We start from the raw sequence: 21,398 nt of genomic DNA on the forward strand, positions 1-21,398 counted from the left end.
AGAGCCCTGTACCAACAATAAATAACAACTGTGGTGTCACTACTGTGGTCCTTGGATGTTGACTAGGTAAAAAACAGCAGCACCAGCTGAACAGTAGCTACTGATGCTCCATAACAAAGCTGCCGCTCCCCCCATATGACATCTAGAACAATTACAAAGTAACTCACTGATGAAAGATGTCTCTCCTAGGTATCCTCTGCGCTTGAGAGTCACCTCCAGGAACCTGGAGTCCTCGTCTACAATGTAGTACTCTTTCTCCAGTGAAATCCAAGCCCAGTTCAAACGGAAGCATTGGCCCTTTAGCTTGTTTCCTCCTGTGATTCATGGAAATAACAGACATCATGATACAGCACATGAATTCCAGGACAGGGCTAGAATTCTCTGAGATTGTCATTCAAATGTATTTGCTTTGGCATCAGGGCAAATTAGGAGGCTTTTTTCCTCATCTAGGTATACTTGAGAAAACAAGTGCCCAAGCATGGAATAACCGAGTACCTTCCCACAAGCTCCCACAACACACACTAAATTCACACTCTGCAGACCCGAAGGCCTGGTCAGAAGGCAGAGGTCAGTGTGTTTTAGTGTACAGACTCCCTAACTGAGCTAGCCATTACTTTGCAGAAATTAGTCCTACTCCTGATAGGAAAAGTCTGGGAAGGTGGCTTTTCAAGGAGCCATGGCTAGGTCAGAATGCGGTGTTGCATTAATGCTGCTTTTGCTATGCCAATGTATACCATCTGCACACAAAAAATTGAATATAGTCTGAATTTACACATATGCCACATGTTTGGCTACTGAGTAATAAAGTGAGATACGACATTCTTTATTATGTGAGTAATACTTTGCATAAGAGGAATAATCAGGAGTTGTGATTAGTGTCCCTTCTTATTCTTAGGAAAATAATTTAACAACATTTACTTCAATAACATTTCAGATTATTCTCTGTTTTCTTTTATATAGATGAGACTAAGAGAGAACTATGAATGTAATGTCATTTAAAGCTAAAAAACCTCAACGATAAATCATACTAAACACTCTTGAAAGGATACTTAGGGAATTTGCACATCTAACTTATATTCGAACCAACAGGAGCCAGATGTAATTTCCTTCCAGCATCAATGGGAGACCACATTAATATTGTTATTTGTATTATGGCAGTGCCTAGAGGTTGCAACTGAGATTAGGGCTCCATTGTGTCAGGCAAGATAAATGCCTTTACAGCAGCAGTAAAGGCCTAATCTAACTCCCACTGAAATCAGTTGAAGGACTTCTGTTGACAGCAGCGGGAGTTGGATTGGACTCTAAATCAGGAGTAACTCCAATAAAAATCTATGAAGCTCCATCAATGTAAAAGATAATAATCAATCCTAACATGATTCCTTCCTCTTATTCCATCTGACATTTCCAGATTCTAATCAATTGTACTCCTGAACTAAAGATTTTAATGGCACCTAGGAAACTCAACATTCATCAATAAAGAAATCCTGAATATCACCTTTGTTAACTGCTGAAGCTTAGGGCTATTTACCAATCCACAACCTTTTCAGTTTAGCTGTTTGTTTACCGCTCTGGCTGACATGGAGTCACACTGTGTAGTCTGAAAAATTACCTCTGAAAACATAATCCACACATGCATCTTTATGACTGGTGTGCAATGGCCAGTGGAGGTGGTGATATTTTTTTGTCCTCAGAAACACCCCAATAAATCATATAATTATTTCTGGTGCAAAGTGAAGTTCAGTGTGATTAATGGCTAACAATCAAAGTTGTTCTTGGTTGCTATTTGATACAGCCTTTCTTCCTTTTTCTCTCCTTATCTAATCAACTGTTGTCAGGGTTGGGTTATTTCTTTTAAAAAAAAAAAAAGCACTAGGTGCCCCAAATTGCCAGTGCTACTTTAGCCTGGAAGTGGAGGACTGGAAACAAATGAAGTGCGAGTGTGATTCAGAGCCAGATTTTTAAAGAAAAAGACAACTTTTAAAAAAGAATCTTTTGACTAGTTGAGGAATAAACACACTCCTACAGGTGACAGTTATGCGAACAGACTACACAAGTTTTCAAGCACTTAATCCAGTCTAGGATAAACTGGAACATTTCTAATTTCTTAGCATCTACAACCAAAAGAGAGGTTTCAATTTAAGAGTACAACTTGCAAATTATGACACTACACAGACACATAGAGGAGAGAGAGTGCAACTACATGTCTGACTACATCTGTTTCCAATCATGAATACTGACTTCTCTGAAGTCACTGTTTGCATTCTAAAGCACTCACCCCCTTCAAATCACAAAAAAGAGCAGAGTATTCTCCACACGCCTGAACTAACTGCGGAAAACAGAGGTTAGTGATGGGATGAGGAACTTGTGCTAACTTCCCTAGGCCTTTACAACTTGTACATTATGAATGGAGAAAGAGAAAGCAAACTAAGTTGTTGGTCATGCACTCTTCATGGGAAGAAACTTGTGTCCACCGTGTCTGGGTGGGTTAGAATACTCTCTGGAATTTCTTCAACAGCAACATTCCACACACACCAGACATATTTGCATCAGTCAGTCATTAGAAATGCAATTTATGATGTGGCTCTGCAATCTATCACATATGTTCGTATGTACACACTCAGGAACACACATGTATAGATACAATAGAAATATCACAGAGACAATTGGGATATCCATGCGAAAAACTGCCGCGCCCTTTATGTTATTGATATTTGCCAGTGGAGAGAGCTGTTGTTTTTATAGGCGCTTTACGCTGCTAGAGCATTAGCATTATTAAGGCAGCCTGGTTTTTCAGGTACAGAGAGATGAAAACAGGAATGAAAATGTATTTTTAAAACTCACAAAATATTTCTGAAATACTTTATCTCCAACATCCATGGTAGTCTGGTAAAAGCTTTGTTGGGAAATACCTGCATAACTCACATTCGGCTTACCACCCATGATTAACATGGACACTTAAATAAAGCATTTTTTCTCCCGTGTGACTATAGCAATCTTGTTGCTAGTGTGACAGGAGAGATATGGGACAGAAGACATCAGCGTGCATTTGCTGGTTTCATGAGCTAAGGAGGATTCTAAAACTCACCTGTAATGAACAATATCAAAAGGCGGGTGTACGTATTCATTCTTACTGATCAAAACCAAAACACTGTCTAAATATTCCTATTGTCATGTTACATAAATATTTTGCCAAATGCAGGAACCATTTTTGTTCCACTTAATGTTGCTAATGTTATTGATGAAGAAAGAAAAGCATAGTTCACTGAGACGATTATATTGTTATGGTATGAAGATACCCACAAGCCAATACACTCTCTCTTTAGAATCAGCTAGTACATGGAAAGAGCCACAATACAGACACCAAAAACAGAAGAAAAAGAAGTGTTTTTTGCATATGTTCACCTATTAAAGCAACAGTGACCTTGGCACAATGCGTATCTTGAGGATTAACGATTAAATGGAGGAGCTGATGACCCAAAGCAGCTAGTCACTAATCCCCAGGAAATGCCCTGTACCTCTGTCATCACTGCTGAATAAAAGAGCATGAGAGGTACAGGCACACACCATTTTTCAGCAATGCATGCTTCAGGCTTTGATTTAGTTACTGTGACATTTTGTAAACTCCCACATAAAAATCCCTGTTAATTTACAGTTAAACTTGTTCAAGCTCATTTCCCATCAATGCTATTGAAGAAATCAAGAAACTCCCCAGCCGAGGGAAGATAAAGGATGAGATTGCTCTGGATGTTATGTCTTACCACTCAAACACCACAACACCTACAACTTCTCACAGACTCTTCACCTCTACAACAGACTTCTCTTCTCTTTCCATGCAACCTCCCTCACAGGGCTGGCCCTAGACCAAATGGCGCCGCAGGCAAGTAGTGTCTTCGGCCCCCCCCCCCTTCATTTGTTAAACTTTTGAATACCTTATTTTTTATTGCATTTGTAGCCCATTTCATGACTTTGATGCACAATCTGCATGCATGATTTATCCCTGTCATAGAAGAAGGTAAAATTTGCACACTAAGATCTGTAAATCTGTATTTATTCATGCCATAAATAAACAAAATAAAAAAATTGTTTCCTCAAAGCTTATAGAAACTTTCTAATTTTAAGAATAAGTGAAATGGACTAACATCAAGAAATTGAACTGTGCACTCACGTTGCGTAGACCAGTATTAAATAGTGTTACAGTAGGTGACAGCCTTAGAATGTTACCCTAGCCTTTCAATTCAAAAGGTAGCTTTTCTCGCCTTTGCCTTCGCGAGCTGAAGCACAGAGTCAGAGAGATCCAAAGAGTGGCTAATGGCATTTTCAAGTGATAAAATAACAAGTGATGTCAGGCTCTCATTGGCCATTGATCCATTGAAGATATGTTTTAATGAGCCTGAGCTTCGAAAAGTTGCGCTCATCGCTTGCAACTGTGATCAGTAGCATGACAGAATCCTCAAAGCTATCCACACATTAGGGGGAAAAAAGTGTTCTTCATCTCTGCATCATGAATGAATTGGAGAACTTGTAGTGGAGAGTGCTTTACATATTGCAAAATGTGACGGATGTTGTCTATTTAGACATAGAGGTCTTTATCATTAACTTCCGAACATTCATTGACGTCCAAACATGTGTCAGCATCCAGTGAAGGTCTGTATAATTGTTTAAGTGTTTTCCTGTCTGCCGGCAGCTTACTAAAGTAATATAAAAAAAAACAGATCTTTTCGTGGTGCTTCATTTGTCCAAACCTTCCTCAACAGATACTCGAGCAGCATCAACGAGTGAGCAAAAATATTCCCTCTTGATTTTTTTCTTCTGCAATTTCCAGCACCTCACCTCTGCCTTCGGAACCAAACTGTCTCTTCTTCTGATGAATATGAGTTTCCTTGAAGACAGGCTCAACTCCTATGTTTTCCGCCATTTCTTTGGCAGCAGTGATGGCATCTTCAAATCCGTTGTCTCTGTAGGCCACAATGAAATCAAGGCAGCTTCTCATCAAAGTAGTAGCAGTTGCAATGTCCATCGACGGAGTTTGTAATGCCTTGCTTACAATGTTTACTTGGAACAGGATATCATGCCAAACCACAATTGAGATCAGAAATTTGAAGCCAGTGATCTGGTTTGCCAGGCTTTGCTCCTTGTCGGATTCCAGCCTCAGCTTTACTTGACTGCACCAGTTCCATCAGGGCATCGTCAACCTCAGTCACTTGGTACCTCACTGGCCTTACACTGTCATGGCGACTCTCCAAGTCACTTAGTGGCTTCACAGACAGATTTGTAACATTGTCTGTGAGGACCTTCCACATAATAGTTGATGCTAAAACCAGGATGTATATCCTTTGCAGTACTCCGAAAAGAGATACTGAATCTAAAGATGATGACGCTGCATCTGACACAACCAGGTTGAGGAATGGCAGCCACAAGGCACGAAGAAAACTCTTGGATTCAGTGCAAGAATCCTTGCCTGGATGCCACTGTTTCTTTCCTATGTGCACATGCCATTGTTGTAGCCTTGGCTGTGGCAGTCCTGAAGCTTTATTTTATTCTCATTCAAAATATTCATCAACAGTTCTGTTATGCCGACAAACTGGAAACAGATAAAGTGTTCCTTTACTTGGATACAGCCATTCTTGTTGTCAACAAATCTTACTGTAAAATGACATCTTTTCACTGTGACTAATGTCGGGAGTGCAGTCCATTATTACAGGATAGTACTTTGTCTTGCCGAGCCACATTAATATGTTATCAAGCACCTTCCTTGCCATAAGGTCAATCAATTTGTTTTTAATTGTTTTGATTTAGTAATGGTTCATAGCTTCTTTACCAACTACTCGATGTAAGTGCTCACATATGACATATTTTCTAAGGAGTTCTACCAAACTAAGGAAATTACCATTATGTTCGGTGAACAACTTATCCAATGAGCCCCGGAAAGCTAAATTATTCTTTGCAAGGAAGAGGATAATTGAGATCAGACGCTTGAGCACGTTCCTCTAAAGCTGGCTTTCTACATTAATAATGCGCTGTTTTTCTGTGTCTGTGCATTTATTTAGCTTGAGCCTGGACTCTACCTCCATCCATTTGAAGCAGGCTGTAAAATGGCGGGGTAACTTTTCATGTAGATTCAGGGCATCAGCTAAGTTATGCCAGTGATTGTGCCCAGAAAGCGCAAATAATGATTTGGCATTCTTATGAAATATTTTGCAACAAAAACAGAACACTTTGTCAGTTGATTTTGAGTGAACCAGACAATGCTGATTCAGTTTCTCACCTTTCATGAGCACTCTTTTACAGTCTGCTCATTTACTGGAAATGTTATAGCCTCAATTTTCCCCGGCCCATTCAAAATTGTACAATAATATCAGCAGAATTAAGGATCACTAGCCATAAAGCAGGATCTAATATATTGATTTCTGGTGTGCAATTTTTCTCACTGCTGTTTCTGTCATCATGCAAGGCTGATTCTTGTTTATCGTTTCTCTCCTTCTCATATGAGCCACATTCTTCTTTATCATTCTCATTTACCTCTCCAGGAAAACTAGATGATTCTCCACCACTTTCCTCAGATTTCCATTCCTTATCTTCAGGTAAATCTGCTAATTCCTTAGTAATAGAACTTCCATAATTTTACACTTCGCTCCTCAATTTCTTCTGCACTGGGATGATTGCTACTACCTAAAGCCCGGTCTATGTTGTTCTGTATCAGATATTTTCCTATCAAATTTGCCCCTTGTTGCAAATTAGATTGCAATTGAGCTTTTCGCTTCCTATACTGAGCTCCTGAAGGCTTCTTCGGGGGCATCTTTTATTTTCTACGGGGGAAAACAGACATTATTAGGGAGAGCAAAGCAGACATTATTAGGGAGAGTTACATTGTTGTGTAGATAGGAGTTTGACAGGAATCTCTGGTGTCTCATTAAATATGTCCTTTATTAATTGCTACTAATACTCTTCAAGTCTTAAAACATAAGTACAATTGCACAGTAAAACAAGGTTCACAATATCGCAGCTGCGCTCTCACTTCACTTCGTTCTTACATCTCACTGACTGGCTGGTGATGCCCTGCCCCCTATATACCCACGAGGGCATGGCTGACAACATTCTAGGAGGTTCGAGGAAAATGTAGTTCTCATAAACTCTGGAAGTTTCCATGAGATTCTACAAAGATACAGAACATTCTAGGAGGTTAGTGAAAAATGAATCCACCTACAGAGTACCTGAAACATTTTAATTCAAACATTCTATTTTTCCCTGTCGTTAACAACAAAAACAGCTCCCCGAGCCTGGCGCCCCAGGCAGTTGCCTGGGTTGCCTGCCCCTAAATCTGGCCCTGCTACCTCACCTCATAATGTGCACATTCAATTGCTCCAAGTCGCACTCAAATGCACAAATTTAACTACACCTCCAGGAGATTAACATATTTTACTGACATACGACCATCATAAAAAAAGCAAAGGATTCTCTTCTGCTCCAGAGCTCCTCTTGTCACAGGCCGGTGGTGCCATCAGGGAATTAGTTTTGGCTTCCCAATCCTCTGCCACCTGGCCCCAGTGCAAGTTAGAGCAGCTGAGGAACTGCTAGACCACACTGTTACAAGGTTTGATGCCCCCCTCCCCACCGGCTCCCCACACCAGAGGCAGCTCGAGCAGGAAGTGGTTATGCTGCCTTCACAAGTTTTACACCAGCACAGAATTCCCCTGTGCAAGGATAATTCTTCAAAGATTGCAACTTGAGTGGTGATAAATGGATAAAATGGACGACGGAATCAAAGCCATAATTTGTTATTGCTACTTTAAAAAAACAAACAATCTGTCTGGTCTTTTCAGCCATATTATTATTTATTTATATTGCCATAGTACCTAAGAGCCCTAGTCATGAACCAGATACATGCACTGCACAGACAGAGAACAAAAAGAAGGTTCCTGCCCCGAAGAGCCTACAATATAAGTATAAGACAAGGGACAACAGATGGATACAGACAGACAGTACAAGCAAACAATGAGGCAATACCGGTCATGATGGCAGGCAGTGATAACACAGCAACAGGGATCCGACAAAGGGGAGGGTTTCAACCAACTTGTGCTGACAAACCCAATTTGCATCTCTTCAAGGGCAGACACACAATCTGGGTTTGACGATTGTAGTTCATCAGACAGAAGAGCTGCTGCTCTTCCAATGATTCCTAGGTGGTTTATGAGAGAGTGGGACTTCTGCTGGTGATCCTAACATTGGCCAGCAGTTAGGGTCTGAGGAGGGGATTCTGAACAGCAGGCTCATGAGCTGACCAGCTGGCTGTCTCTACCAGCAACCTGTAGACTTTGAAAGCAGCCAACTAAACACCCAACAAGCCAATTCTGGCTCAGTAGTGAAGCTGTGGAAGAATAGAGACTGGGGTTAGGAAGCAAGGAGGCTTATGGGCTGAGGACCAAGTTCAGCCTTCTGGCCAGCCTGTTTTCCTGACTCCTCACAGTTAGGAGCAGCAGAGATTGTGTATGAGAGATTACGTAGGAGATGAGCCGATGAGTCAGGGAGGGAGCCTGGCTGCATGAGGAAACCGAAGTAGTTGACAGAATTTTACAGTTACACGGGCTACTCATTCAGAAGACCAGTTAGGTTATAACAAATTAGAGTTATTTTCCTATGTGTTTAATTGTAAAAGTTCAAAAGTGACTTGTGTTTGTGAAGTCTGCAGTTTGTGGGGACAGTTGTTATTTAGCTAGACTGCAATCACAGAAAAACTGAAGACTCTCAGGCAGCATTTCATAAAGGGGGTATTAAAAAATTCCTCTGGAAAAAAGTATGTAAATATTTTTTAAGAAAATACATGGAAAGTTGAGGTTTTTTGTGAAGAGTTATTGTGCCAAATTTGGAGTCTAACGAACAGATCCTGAGCGGGTGTAAAACAGCATAGCTTTATTGACTTCAACGAAGCTATGCTGATTTATACTCACTTAGAATATGTCCTTAAATACAAAAAAATAAAAAGTGAAAAGGAAGGATTTAGAGTAAAATTCAACACTGCCTCCATAATACATTTGGTCAAATTCATCCCTGGTGTAACCCCAGTCAAGTGCAGTTGCACCATGAATTAATATGGCTCAATGTTTCGATTTTCTTTCAGTGTATTAATTTCATTAGCATAGTACTGAGGCCTTGGCTACACATACAGATGTAGAGCGCTGTGAGTTAAACCCGCCTTTGTACAGCTGAGTAGGGAAAGCGCGGCAGTCTGTTCACACTGACAGCTGCCAGCGCACTGTCCTGGCCACATTTGCAGCGGCATTGGGAGCGGTGCATTATGGGCAGCTATCCCAGCATTCAAGTGGCTGCAACGTGCTTTTCAAATGGGGGGGGAGTAGAGTGACAGGGAGCGTGGGGGGAGAGAGAGTGGGTTTTTGGGGTCCTGAGAGTGTGTCATCACACTGTCTTGTAAGTACAGACCCTTCTCCCTCCCCCGCCTCTCTCTCACTCACTGAAAGCAAACGGCAGCGGTTTCTTTTTTTCTCATAGACGAGATAAGCAGCCACTTGCCAAAACGGACCCCAAACCCTCTACATGCCTTGCCAATGTGGACGGGGAGTAAGGTAGAGCGCTCTGGGAGGTTTTATTGCGGTATAACGTGCAAGTGTAGCCAAGCCCTGGGATTCGACAATACTTGACATGTGCGTTAAGAGAGAGCAAAACTAACTTGGGAAAAACAAAACCAGGAGAGTGGCTAGGAGAATGGTGCTAAAAAAAGCACTGAAAACTAAGAGTGCTTGTTTTTGGCTTAATTGACGCTCAGGATGTCTTCTTTACAAAAGTACTTTTTGACAGGAGAAAAACTGTAGGCTTTGCTTGACAGGTAAAATTGGCAATATCTGTCATTCCTAGGAGGTATGCTTTAGGGCAGACATGGGCCTGTGGGCTCTGTAGTGAAAGAGTCACAGGCCTTATTAACTATAATCGCTTGATGGAGTACCTCAGCTAATTGAAGCTATGCAACTGTCATCCAGGGTAATCTGAGTGCAAAATTTCAAGGTCTGGTGTATGGTAATTCGAGTTTGAGATCCCTGCTGTAAAGGATGTAAAACTCTCTCATATTTACATTAGCTTTTAGGTCTTGAACTATGATTTGAACACAGATCTACATCAAGTGACAAAGAAACAGAATGATACAACTGAGTTGCGGACACATCTGTTCACATGTCTAGAAGCCTACCTGGGTAGCGTGCATTACGTTGGCACAGTGACTGACTGTTGTTAAAGCAGCAGTAAATGGAGCGTTAAAGATCAAACAGCCTTCCTGCTGCAGTCCAGAAAGCTGAATGGAGAAATCCAGCTGCTGAGCAGCCCACAAATAGCAGGGCAGGCTCATTTCCCATGCACTAGATTTCGCATATATTACAGGTCCACATCAAGGCTTACATTGGTGTATACCAGGAGAAACTCCACCAAAGTCCATGGAAATAGAGCAGTGCGAAAAAACTCAGAAAAAACTCAGACTCTAGAACTCTAAATAACGTACAGTCGTATAACACTAAAAGTGGGAGGGGGAATAGAATTTCAAGCATGGAATCTAATTCAGAAGGAAAATTTAACTTCTGTAACTTGCATAAAGAAAACATATAGGGATCCTCAGGCTCACCATCCTACCAGACTTGGGGAGCCCTCTGTTTTAGCCTGACTGGCTGACCTTCATTCTACTCAGCTCCAGCAGATGAAATAATGTTCCTTTACCACACATGCTCTGTGGATGCCAATATTTTTGCAGATGACCATTGCCATTAGCAGGACAGTGGATACTAACCCATAGCTTGAAAATAAATGGGTTGCTGTCAGGTGATCAGGGAGACGGTGCAGAGAAAATGGGCTCAAACCCTGGGATACAGTTGGAAGGTCTATCTTCTTGCTGCTGAATGTCAGTTATTCACAACACAAAGCTTTATAAAAGCATTTGGGCATACTGTTACTCACACAAGAAACAAGTAGCCGCTGTGAGTAAATCAACTAAAACAGCTGTAGTGCATCTCTAATCTTGTTTAAGCTTCCTTTCTTCACCATGGATTTGCACATAAGGTCTATTGCAGGGGTAGGCAACCTATGGCACGCGTGCCAAAGGCAGCATGCAAGCTGATTTTTAGTGGCACTCATACTGCCCGGGTCCTGGCCACCGGTTCCAGGGGCTCCACTGCTGGCCTGGTGTACCGGCCGCCAGCCCGCTGCCAGCTAGGGTTCCGTCTGCCAGCCCCACTCAGCCCGCTGTTGGCCCTGGGTCCCAGCCATCGGTCCAGGGGACTCCGCTGCCGGCCTGGGATACCCGCCGCTGGCCCCCTGCCAGCTGGGGTTCCATCTACGGGCCCCGCTCAGCCTGCTGCCGGCCCCGGGTCCCGACCACCAATCCTGGGGGGGCTCTGCTGCTGGCCTGGGGTCCCGGCTGCCAGCCTGGGGCTCTGCAGCTGGCCCCAGCCTGAGGCAGTGAGGGGTGAAGACAGGGGCAAGAGAGGTCACAGCTCAGCACCCCCACCTTTAAAAATTGTTCCAGTGCCACTGTTCTGGGATATTTTTTAGTCCTATTTTGCTGCTTACATCACGTCACGTGGAACAGCACACTGCATTTGATATTGAGATTAGAATGTACATGCAAGAACTGGAATCAGAATTTTCTGACAGATTTCAAGATTTCCAGAGATTTGGCCCAATGCTTTCTTTTCTCATTAAACCTGAAAAGTTCAACAAAAGCGACTTGGATTTGTCTGTATTTCAGTGGATGGGTGTTGAAGATTTCGAAATCAGTTAAAAAGCTCAAAATTGTGGGCATCAAAGTTTGGAGATCTGTGGAGTGCACTTAAAGCTACCGAGAGAGATCATGGGGCCTCTATCTGACCTGCTGGACGTCCCTGCCAGCGAAATTTAACTATTTGAAGAAAATTGCGTTTGCAATGCTTTCAGCATTTGGATCCACATACCTGTGTGAACAGGTATTTTGACACATGAAATCTGTCCTCTTTCCCTCTTGGAGCCGGTTAACAACTGATCACTCAGAAGCCTGTGTGCAGCTTAAAGTATCCAAATACGTGCCAGACATTGGAAAACTCAGCAAAGAAAAGCAAGGGCAAGGATCACACTAAACTAATAAGATCAGCATTTTAATTTAATTTTAAATGAAGCTTCTTAAACATTTTAAAAACCTTATTTACTTTACATACAACAATAGTTTACAGACTTATTATAGACTTATAGAAAAAGATCTTCTAAAAACATTAAAATGTATTACTGGCACGCAAAACCTTACATTAGAGTGAATAAACGAAAACTCGGCATACCACTTCTGAAAGGTTGCTGACCCCGGGTCTACTGTATACTCAGCCGCTCATTCAGGCTGTGGGCAAGCTCACTACACTAGGTAAAGGAAAACCTCGTTTTCACAAAATGTAACTTCTCAAAGGTTGATGATATATCAAAATATTTCTGTTATTAAAAGTAAAATTGGATGGATTTTTTCCTTATGAAAGGACTGTTCCTTCATATGACCCAAAAACAACATAAATTACAAATATTGGAATGATCAAAAAGATACTACCTCAGTCATTGTAAGTCACATTGTTCAGGAAAGGGTTATCTTTTCAGACAGACATATCTTAAGCCTTAACGTTCTACATTTCTGCACAACAAAAGACAAACATTTGGAGAAACATCAAGATATCAGTACAATTACTTTCTTATATACAAAGTCTCCACCTGTGCTCTCAAATACATGGAATGCGATATCATCATAAATTCCAGTCTAATGACACACCGGCACTTGCAGAATAGATACAGGATAGTTGCTGTCATTGAGCAAATCAATACAAAAATGATGCGTAAGTTATAAAATAACATTTATTTTAAGTCAATTCTTCGAGAGAGTGTCCAAATACAATAGGCAGAATGGATAACAAAGCTGGTTGTTGAATATTAAACCTTTTTCTAATATTAAATGTTCACAGTGCAGAAAGGGGATCATTTTAAAAGTGTTGCAAAAGAGTATTGGATTTCAACTGATTAAAAGTTAGCTGATGAAAAGCTGATCCTTATCCATTGCAGAGATCAGATACGTCCAAGTAACTAATTCTACAACAGCTGTACTGCCACATATAGTTGTATACATAAAAGTTTTTGACAGGCATTAAAGCAGTATTTCACCCAAAATAAATCATTTAAAATGTCTTATGTTCATTATCATTGGGAAATGTTAATGTCTTTATAGATTTTAAATTATTTACACAATGAAACAGTTTTCCACTTGGCCAACCATGTAAAAAGAGAAGGAAGGGCATATCGTTGTTTATTTTCATTGTAGCAAATTGTGTTACTATAAACTATGATCTGGGGCTGAAATGCACAGTTCAAGTTACCTGGCCTCCAGATTTTAAATTTAACATAAAAGGCAGGTTTCTTTCCCCAAGAGACCTAAAAGTTCACTGAAAGAGTTGTAATTTGAGACCAATGAGCCAATGCATACAGAGAAACAGAAAGTCAGTTTGTACAGTAGGAGGCTGAGAGGCACACCACCCCCTGGTCTTTGCCCACCCAATCCCCCTCCTTCAGAGCTCTCTTATACTCTAAGGTTGCATGTGCTGTCATTGTAGCAAAAACTGCAAGCAATTTATAAAAACCCAATCTGCTTAATGAAATAAAGCAATGCTCCTTCCTGATCAAGGATATTATTTCATATATGGCTCAGACCTTTTGCCTCATTCACTTAATTTGATTCCATTCCATTTTACAAGAAAAACAGAACAATCCTTATTCGGACTTACTTTCAGAGTCCATTTCCCGCTCCCTCTCCACCTAAATCAAGTAGCACATCCCCCACCAAAACAGATTTTTTTATTGTATTGTCTCCTTAATACTGAACACATTTTTTAAAAAGCAATCCACAATCTTCCTCCTTCTGGTAACTCAAAAGTTGAAGTTTTCTTTAAAATCTTGACTTAATGTGCCATGATGTAATACCCCATTCTATATTATAGAACGTTACCCAACCGAAGTCACCACAATATACTTGTAAAACACTAACTCAGTGAAACACAACAGACCATTTTTTTTTAACACACCAGCACTGACATATATGGATAACTTAACTTTGATTGGAACACATCTAAAAGTTTTTGATATTTCCCAGTTCTAGAGGGTTAATGTGCCAAACAGAAGAGATGACAGTAAAAGAGGCTTTTCCTCTGAAACAATACAAATGTTCTTCACAAGGTTATGGTAAAAATTTTCAAATGTCCAAGTCTAAGGTGAGCCTGCAAAATATTCATGCATACATAAAATTCACATTTACTCACAAAAAAGAATATTTTGGCTACTCAAAAGAGATAATTACCCAAGCTATTACTATTGCATGTATACATATGCTGGGTTTGTATGTACAGCTTGTGAATGAAAATTAATTGTCCACATTTGAACATTTAGCCCTGCAATCACTGCCTGCCAGAGCTGTGTCCATTCTGCATTTTAAAAAGGGATGGGAAGTAGGTTTCTAAATTCAATATGGTGTTGCTATCTGTTTCCAGTGCATTTTCTCTATAAATTATAATTTAGAGGCCATATAAAACCAGAGTAACTCCACTAAAGCCACTGGTTTACAACTGAGAGTAAGATTTGGATGTAGGTCTTTAATCCAATATTCATAAGCACAGGAGGAGCGTGGATGTCCAGTACATTATAAAGAAAAAAAATCTTTACACAGACTGTGTATTGTGTCTTAATAAGGACACTGCATGTTGCCTTTTCACTGTAGATTTTAAGACTGAGATCAGAAATTTTATCAGTAGGGACTCTGAAATCTGTACTGAATCTCACAATTCTATAAAAAATTCTCCTTTGTTGCTAGCACAGTAGTAAAGCATTAACGTATGACATTGTCTTGTGGAATATCTGTGTTTAGGAAGATCTTGTTTGAAAGGACTATCCCTCGCTTGCTGTGAGAAATTTAGGTTTTATAAAACCACTACTCTCATTCTCAGAATGGCAAAGATTCCTAAGGGGACCCTGAAGACAGGCCTTTAGATTTCCTTTTGGCAAATGTATAGCTACAGAAGGAACTTCTCTTTGTAGGGACTACATATCTGGCCACTACTTGTAAAACTGAAGTCAGGACTTCCCACACCCTAAGCAAGAGGAGACCGACAGAATTGTGGAGGTTAGACAATGAGATTTACTGGGCCAGATCCTCAGCTGAAGGAAATCAGCCAAGCTTTCACTTAGGTGCTCAGTACAGGACAACAGAGAAGAAAAGAAACAAGGAATAAAACTTGAGTCAAATGCTAGGCCCTTCTCCGTCTCCTAATCCCTTTGGGTTGTTGTTTTTTTTCTTCTCTGTATGGAATAAAAAGAATTAAACCTGTTATAAATAACCTAAGGTGATAATATCATCTGCATTCCCTGTTATAAATCATAACGTATTATATATAAACTTGTTTAGTGATCATTCATTCTTTCCAAGTTTGTTATTCAATTGCCACAGTATGGAATCCCACAACACCTAGCCGCATACAACTGCTTGAAATCACAGTCTGTTGGTGACAGTCGATATCAGTCATTTCCAGAGCGCACTTAAAAACAAAAAGAAACCTAGTGCTCAGTAAAATCTCCACACTGCATCTGGTGCTGTTTTCTTTTATAAAAATTAAAATCTTCAGCCCAACATTCTGGCAGCATTTCAATCACCAGTTGTAGAGCTGAATGCTCAGGTGTATTGACACACCACATGGCACAAGCTGTCAGGGCAAAAAAGGTAGTTCTGATTCCTCTGCCTTGGTTCCTATAGCCAGCTGGGGGCTGGCTCGAATTTTTGCCAGCTTGGAACAGCCATTACTACGGTCAGAGATCACCAGAGTACAGCATGGTCCAGCCATGATCTAGAAACACTTCCTACTTTGCGAAGATTTAGCAAGTAAGGGGTGGCTTAGGCTGGTGTAGTTGTCTGTATGCCACCCAGAGATTCCCCACTTGTACTTTAAGGGAAACCTTATGACTACCTTGCACCATTGCAGAGGCAAAGCAACCTGATTAGGAGGTCAGCATCTGGCCTATTGTATTCTTCCCATTCACAAGGAGAAATTGCCTGTCTAATTTTTTGCCCTAGAGGGTTCTCAGATTGCTTTACTGTCCAAGAGAAATCTATGAGATTGAAAAATAAATTGTCTGAACAAAGTTAAGATCTCTCTGCTGTACCAGTAACCTGAAGTGTCATGATGATGCCACCATTTCTTTCCACATACCCCTCATTCCCCAAAACTGTCTGCAAAGTCAGTCTTTGGGACCCAGGAAGTCCACAGCTGAGAGAGTCCCTGATTTGGGCTAATTTCATCTTTTATTTTTAACAAAATTTAAAAAAAAGTTTATTTTCCTCTTCCTGGGGAGGACAGCCTTGAAAATGTAAGCTGATTACTAGGGTTGAAAGTTTGTCATGAATTTTCTTCAAGTACCACTCGTTATTCATGGTCTGCACTACAGCTGTCCAAGGACAACAGCCGTTCAGATTCATAAAAATTATTGCCACCAGTCCCTCAATTTTCTGGGGGATTCAAATCAGTTCATAGCTACAGGGGACAGTGTGTCTCAGACTGCCACTGATAGCATTAGGATAACTGCAAGCTCCTGCAGCCAGCTTCCTGACACTGAGCCAGCTTCTCTTCTGAGCAACCATTGTGACCTCTGGCTACCGGAGGGGCAGCTCAGTGGTGAAAAATAACATTACACCAGTGGGCTGGGCATGAAACTGAGACTAAGAGCTTTGACATGGACGCTGTCAAATGTAGCCTTTGTCAAGTCACTTGCCTTTCTGTAGCCTTTGTCAAGTCACTTAACCTCCCTTCTTTAGCTTCCTCCTCTGTAAAAAGGGGATAACAATAGTATTATAAACATACCTCACAGGATTATTGTGACAAGTAGTTGAATGTTTGTACAGCACTATATTAGTGTTACAATTCACCAGAAACCCCGCAAGAGCCCCCTGTGATGCCCAGCTTACACTAACAACAGTTCCTTGCAAAACAATTTTAGATGTTGGCAATGATGCACAGAGACCAGCTGGACTTCACTGTGCCTGCAACAGGAGGCTAAGGGTGTCTGGAAGCTTCTGATCCCCCCCGCCCCTTTCTTTCCTTACATACCAAATGAGTTACATTTGAAGTTGCATTCCGAAGAGCTAACTTCTTTTCACTGTTTTGGTTAATTACATAAATCATCCAATCACAGACCAGAACAATATCAGGCGATCCATGTAAATTGCCAATCTAAATTCTGAACATTCACAATTCATGAGCAATCTGCAGACCAAAGATTATTCACTGAAAAAACATTTGTGAATGATTCCCAATAATAAACACATTCCAGCATTTTGCGATCTCTTTGAACACAGAAAAAAAGGCACAATTCATCAAATACATCTGGCATTAAAAATTATTCACACAGCTCTACTTAATGTTCACTACATCTGTGTTCTGCCTGTGGTTTGATCCTAATCCAGTCTAGTATGTCATACTTAGTTTAGACATTCTCACAGAGGGTCTAAACAAAGCACCGATCATTTTAAACATCTATCAGTGCATTTAAAAGCTGACTAGTCTGATTACCTATCCGGAGGACCTGCCAAGAGTCTCAGATGTCACAAGACCAATATATACAATATGAGTTTTAACAATGACCTTATTAACACTGGAAATATAAATGCCTTACAGGCCATATTGTAGGCTGATAAACGTGCTTTGTGGGTGCTAGTACAATGCAGTCAAGTAAAACGAATACAGGATGTAAGAATAAATCAGTTTTAAGAATAGATTGACTGTTCACTATACAGATCCTTGTCTGTATTCTGGAGAAGTGCCAAAACGAGGGTCAGAAATGTAATCTCCTGCTATATGCCGAAAACATTTTTATACGTGCTTCCTGGCCCAGAACAACCCATAAGGAGAAAGGGGCTCAAAGGCTCCCTGTGGCTTTTACAGCCTCAGGTCCATTCTCCAATTGTATCACCACACTGATACTTGTTTAACTTCTTGGGTTTGTTGCCAGAGCAACTATAACTCTGACTCCCTCAATGACCAAACCAACTGTACTTCACCCACCTCATTGCCTTGCTCACTAAGCCCTGGTCTACACTAGGACTTTAGGTCGAATTTAGCAGCATTAAATCGATGTAAACCTGCACCCGTCCACACGATGAAGCCCTTTATTTCGACTTAAAGGGCTCTTAAAATCGATTTCCTTACTCCACCCCTGACAAGTGGATTAGCGCTTAAATCGGCCTTGCCGGGTCGAACTTGGGGTACTGTGGACACAATTCGACGGTATTGGCCTCCGGGAGCTATCCCAGAGTGCTCCATTTTGACCGCTCTGGACAGCACTCTCAACTCAGATGCACTGGCCAGGTAGACAGGAAAAGAACCGCGAACTTTTGAATCTCATTTCCTGTTTGGCCAGCGTGGCAAGCTGCAGGTGACCATGCAGAGCTCATCAGCAGAGGTGACCATGATGGAGTCTCAGAATCGCAAAAGAGCTCCAGCATGGACCGAACGGAGAGGAATCCGTGCTATCAGAACTCCGTTCCAGTTTTCGAAATGCCAAAACCTTTGTCAAAATCTCCCAGGGCATGAAGGACAGAGGCCATAACAGGGACCCGAAGCAGTGCCGCGTGAAACTGAAGGAGCTGAGGCAAGCCTACCAGAAAACCAGAGAGGCGAACGGCCGCTCCGGGTCAGAGCCCCAAACATGCCGCTTCTATGATGAGCTGCATGCCATTTTAGGGGGTTCAGCCACCACTACCCCAGCCGTGTTGTTTGACTCCTTCAATGGAGATGGAGGCAATACGGAAGCAGGTTTTGGGGACAAAGAAGATGATGATGATGACGAGGTTGTAGATAGCTCACAGCAAGCAAGCGGAGAAACCGGTTTTCCCGACAGCCAGGAACTGTTTCTCACCCTGGACCTGGAGCCAGTACCCCCTGAACCCACCCAAGGCTGCCTCCTGGACCCAGCAGGCGGAGAAGGGACCTCCGGTGAGTGTACCTTTTAAAATACTATACATGGTTTAAAAGCAAGCATGTGAAAGGATTACTTTGCCCTGGCATTCGCGGCTCTCCTGGATATACTCCCAAAGCCTTTGCAAAAGGTTTCTGGGGAGGACAGACTTATTGCGTCCTTCATGGTAGGACACTTTACCACTCCAGGCCAGTAACACGTACTCGGGAATCATTGTACAACAAAGCATTGCAGTGTATGTTTGCTGGCGTTCAAGCAACATCCGTTCTTTATCTCTGTGTGTTATCCTCAGGAGAGTGAGATATAATCCATGGTCACCTGGTTGAAATAGGGTGCTTTTCTTCAGGGGACACTCAGAGGAGCCCATTCCTGCTGGGCTGTTTGCCTGCGGCTGAACAGAAATGTTCCCCGCTGTTAGCCACAGGGAGGGGGGAGGGTTGAGGGGGTAGCCACGCGGTGAGGGGAGGCAAAATGCGACCTTGTAACAAAAGCACATGTGCTATGTATGTAATGTTAACAGCAAGGTTTACCCTGAAAGAGTGTAGCCAGTGTTTTATAAAATGCGTCTTTTTAAATACCGCTGTCCCTTTTTTTTTCTCCACCAGCTGCATGTGTTTCAATGATCACAGGATCTTCTCCTTCCCAGAGGCTAGTGAAGATTAGAAAGAAAAAAAAACGCACTCGAGATGAAATGTTCTCCGAGCTCATGCTGTCCTCCCACACTGACAGAGCACAGACGAATGCGTGGAGGCAAATAATGTCAGACTGCAGGAAAGCACAAAATGACCAGGAGGAGAGGTGGCGGGCTGAAGAGAGGGCTGAAGCTCGAATGTGGCAGCAGCGTGATGAGAGGAGGCAGGATTCAATGCTGAGGCTGCTGGAGGACCAAACCAGTATGCTCCAGTGTATGGTTGAGCTGCAGCAAAGGCAGCTGGAGCACAGACTGCCACTACAGCCCCTGTGTAACCAACCGCCCTCCTCCCCAAGTTCCATAGCCTCCACACCCAGACGCCCAAGAATGCGGTGGGGGGGCCTCCGGCCAACCAGCCACTCCACCACAGAGGATTGCCCAAAAAAAAGAAGGCTGTCATTCAATAAATTTTAAAGTTGTAAACTTTTAAAGTGCTGTGTGGCATTTTCCTTCCCTCCTCCACCACCCCTCCTGGGCTACCTTGGTAGTCATCCCCCTATTTGTGTGATGAATGAATAAAGAATGCATGAATGTGAAGCAACAATGACTTTATTGCCTCTGCAAGCGGTGATCGAAGGGAGGAGGGGAGGGTGGTTAGCTTACAGGGAAGTAGAGTGAACCAAGGGGCGGGGGGTTTCATCAAGGAGAAACAAACAGAACTTTCACACCGTAGCCTGGCCAGTCATGAAACTGGTTTTCAAAGCCTCTCTGATGCGTACCGCGCCCTCTTGTGCTCTTCTAACTGCCCTGGTGTCTGGCTGCGCGTAACCAGCAGCCAGGCGATTTGCCTCAACCTCCCACCCCGCCATAAACGTCTCCCCCTTACTCTCACAGATATTGTGGAGCACACAGCAAGCAGTAATAACAGTGGGAATATTGGTTTCGCTGAGGTCTAAGCGAGTCAGTAAACTGCGCCAGCGCGCCTTTAAACGTCCAAATGCACATTCTACCACCATTCTGCACTTGCTCAGCCTGTAGTTGAACAGCTCCTGACTACTGTCCAGGCTGCCTGTGTACAGCTTCATGAGCCATGGCATTAAGGGGTAGGCTGGGTCCCCAAGGATACATATAGGCATTTCAACATCACCAACAGTTATTTTCTGGTCTGGGAATAAAGTCCCTTCTTGAAGCTTTTGAAACAGACCAGAGTTCCTGAAGATGCGAGCGTCATGTACCTTTCCCGGCCATCCCACGTTGATGTTGGTGAAACGTCCCTTGTGATCCACCAGAGCTTGCAGCACTATTGAAAAGTACCCCTTGCGGTTTATGTACTCGCCGGCTTGGTGCTCCGGTGCCAAGATAGGGATATGGGTTCCGTCTATGGCCCCACCACAGTTAGGGAATCCCATTGCAGCAAAGCCATCCACTATGACCTGCACATTTCCCAGGGTCACTACCCTTGATATCAGCAGATCTTTGATTGCGTGGGCTACTTGCATCACAGCAGCCCCCACAGTAGATTTGCCCACTCCAAATTGATTCCCAACTGACCGGTAGCTGTCTGGCGTTGCAAGCTTCGACAGGGCTATCGCCACTCGCTTCTCAACTGTGAGGGCTGCTCTCATCTTGGTATTCATGCGCTTCAGGGCAGGGGAAAGCAAGTCACAAAGTTCCATGAAAGTGCCCTTACGCATGCGAAAGTTTCGCAGCCACTGGGAATCGTCCCAGACCTGCAACACTATGCGGTCCCACCAGTCTGTGC

At 42.4% G+C, this 21,398-nt stretch overlaps 2 protein-coding genes across 2 annotated transcripts in view; one reads left to right on the plus strand and one right to left on the minus strand.

Annotated features, from left to right (window-relative positions):
* The window catches only part of FREM3 (FRAS1 related extracellular matrix 3), a 112,825-nt gene that overhangs the window by 60,463 nt on the left and 30,964 nt on the right, over positions 1-21,398 (minus strand). Inside the window, exon 3 of the mRNA XM_074950943.1 lies at positions 168-314. Within this exon, the coding sequence (XP_074807044.1) occupies positions 168-314 (147 nt within the window). The remainder of the gene's footprint in view (positions 1-167; positions 315-21,398) is intronic.
* On the plus strand, positions 18,547-20,216 carry LOC141985838 (uncharacterized). The gene is made up of 2 exons (XM_074950031.1): positions 18,547-19,022; positions 19,611-20,216. The coding sequence occupies exons 1-2, from the start codon at positions 18,617-18,619 to the stop codon at positions 20,108-20,110; spliced, it is 906 nt and encodes a 301-aa protein (XP_074806132.1). The 5' UTR covers positions 18,547-18,616; the 3' UTR covers positions 20,111-20,216.

This window comes from Natator depressus, chromosome 4 (assembly GCF_965152275.1).
Source record: "Natator depressus isolate rNatDep1 chromosome 4, rNatDep2.hap1, whole genome shotgun sequence".
Taxonomy (NCBI): domain Eukaryota; kingdom Metazoa; phylum Chordata; order Testudines; family Cheloniidae; genus Natator; species Natator depressus.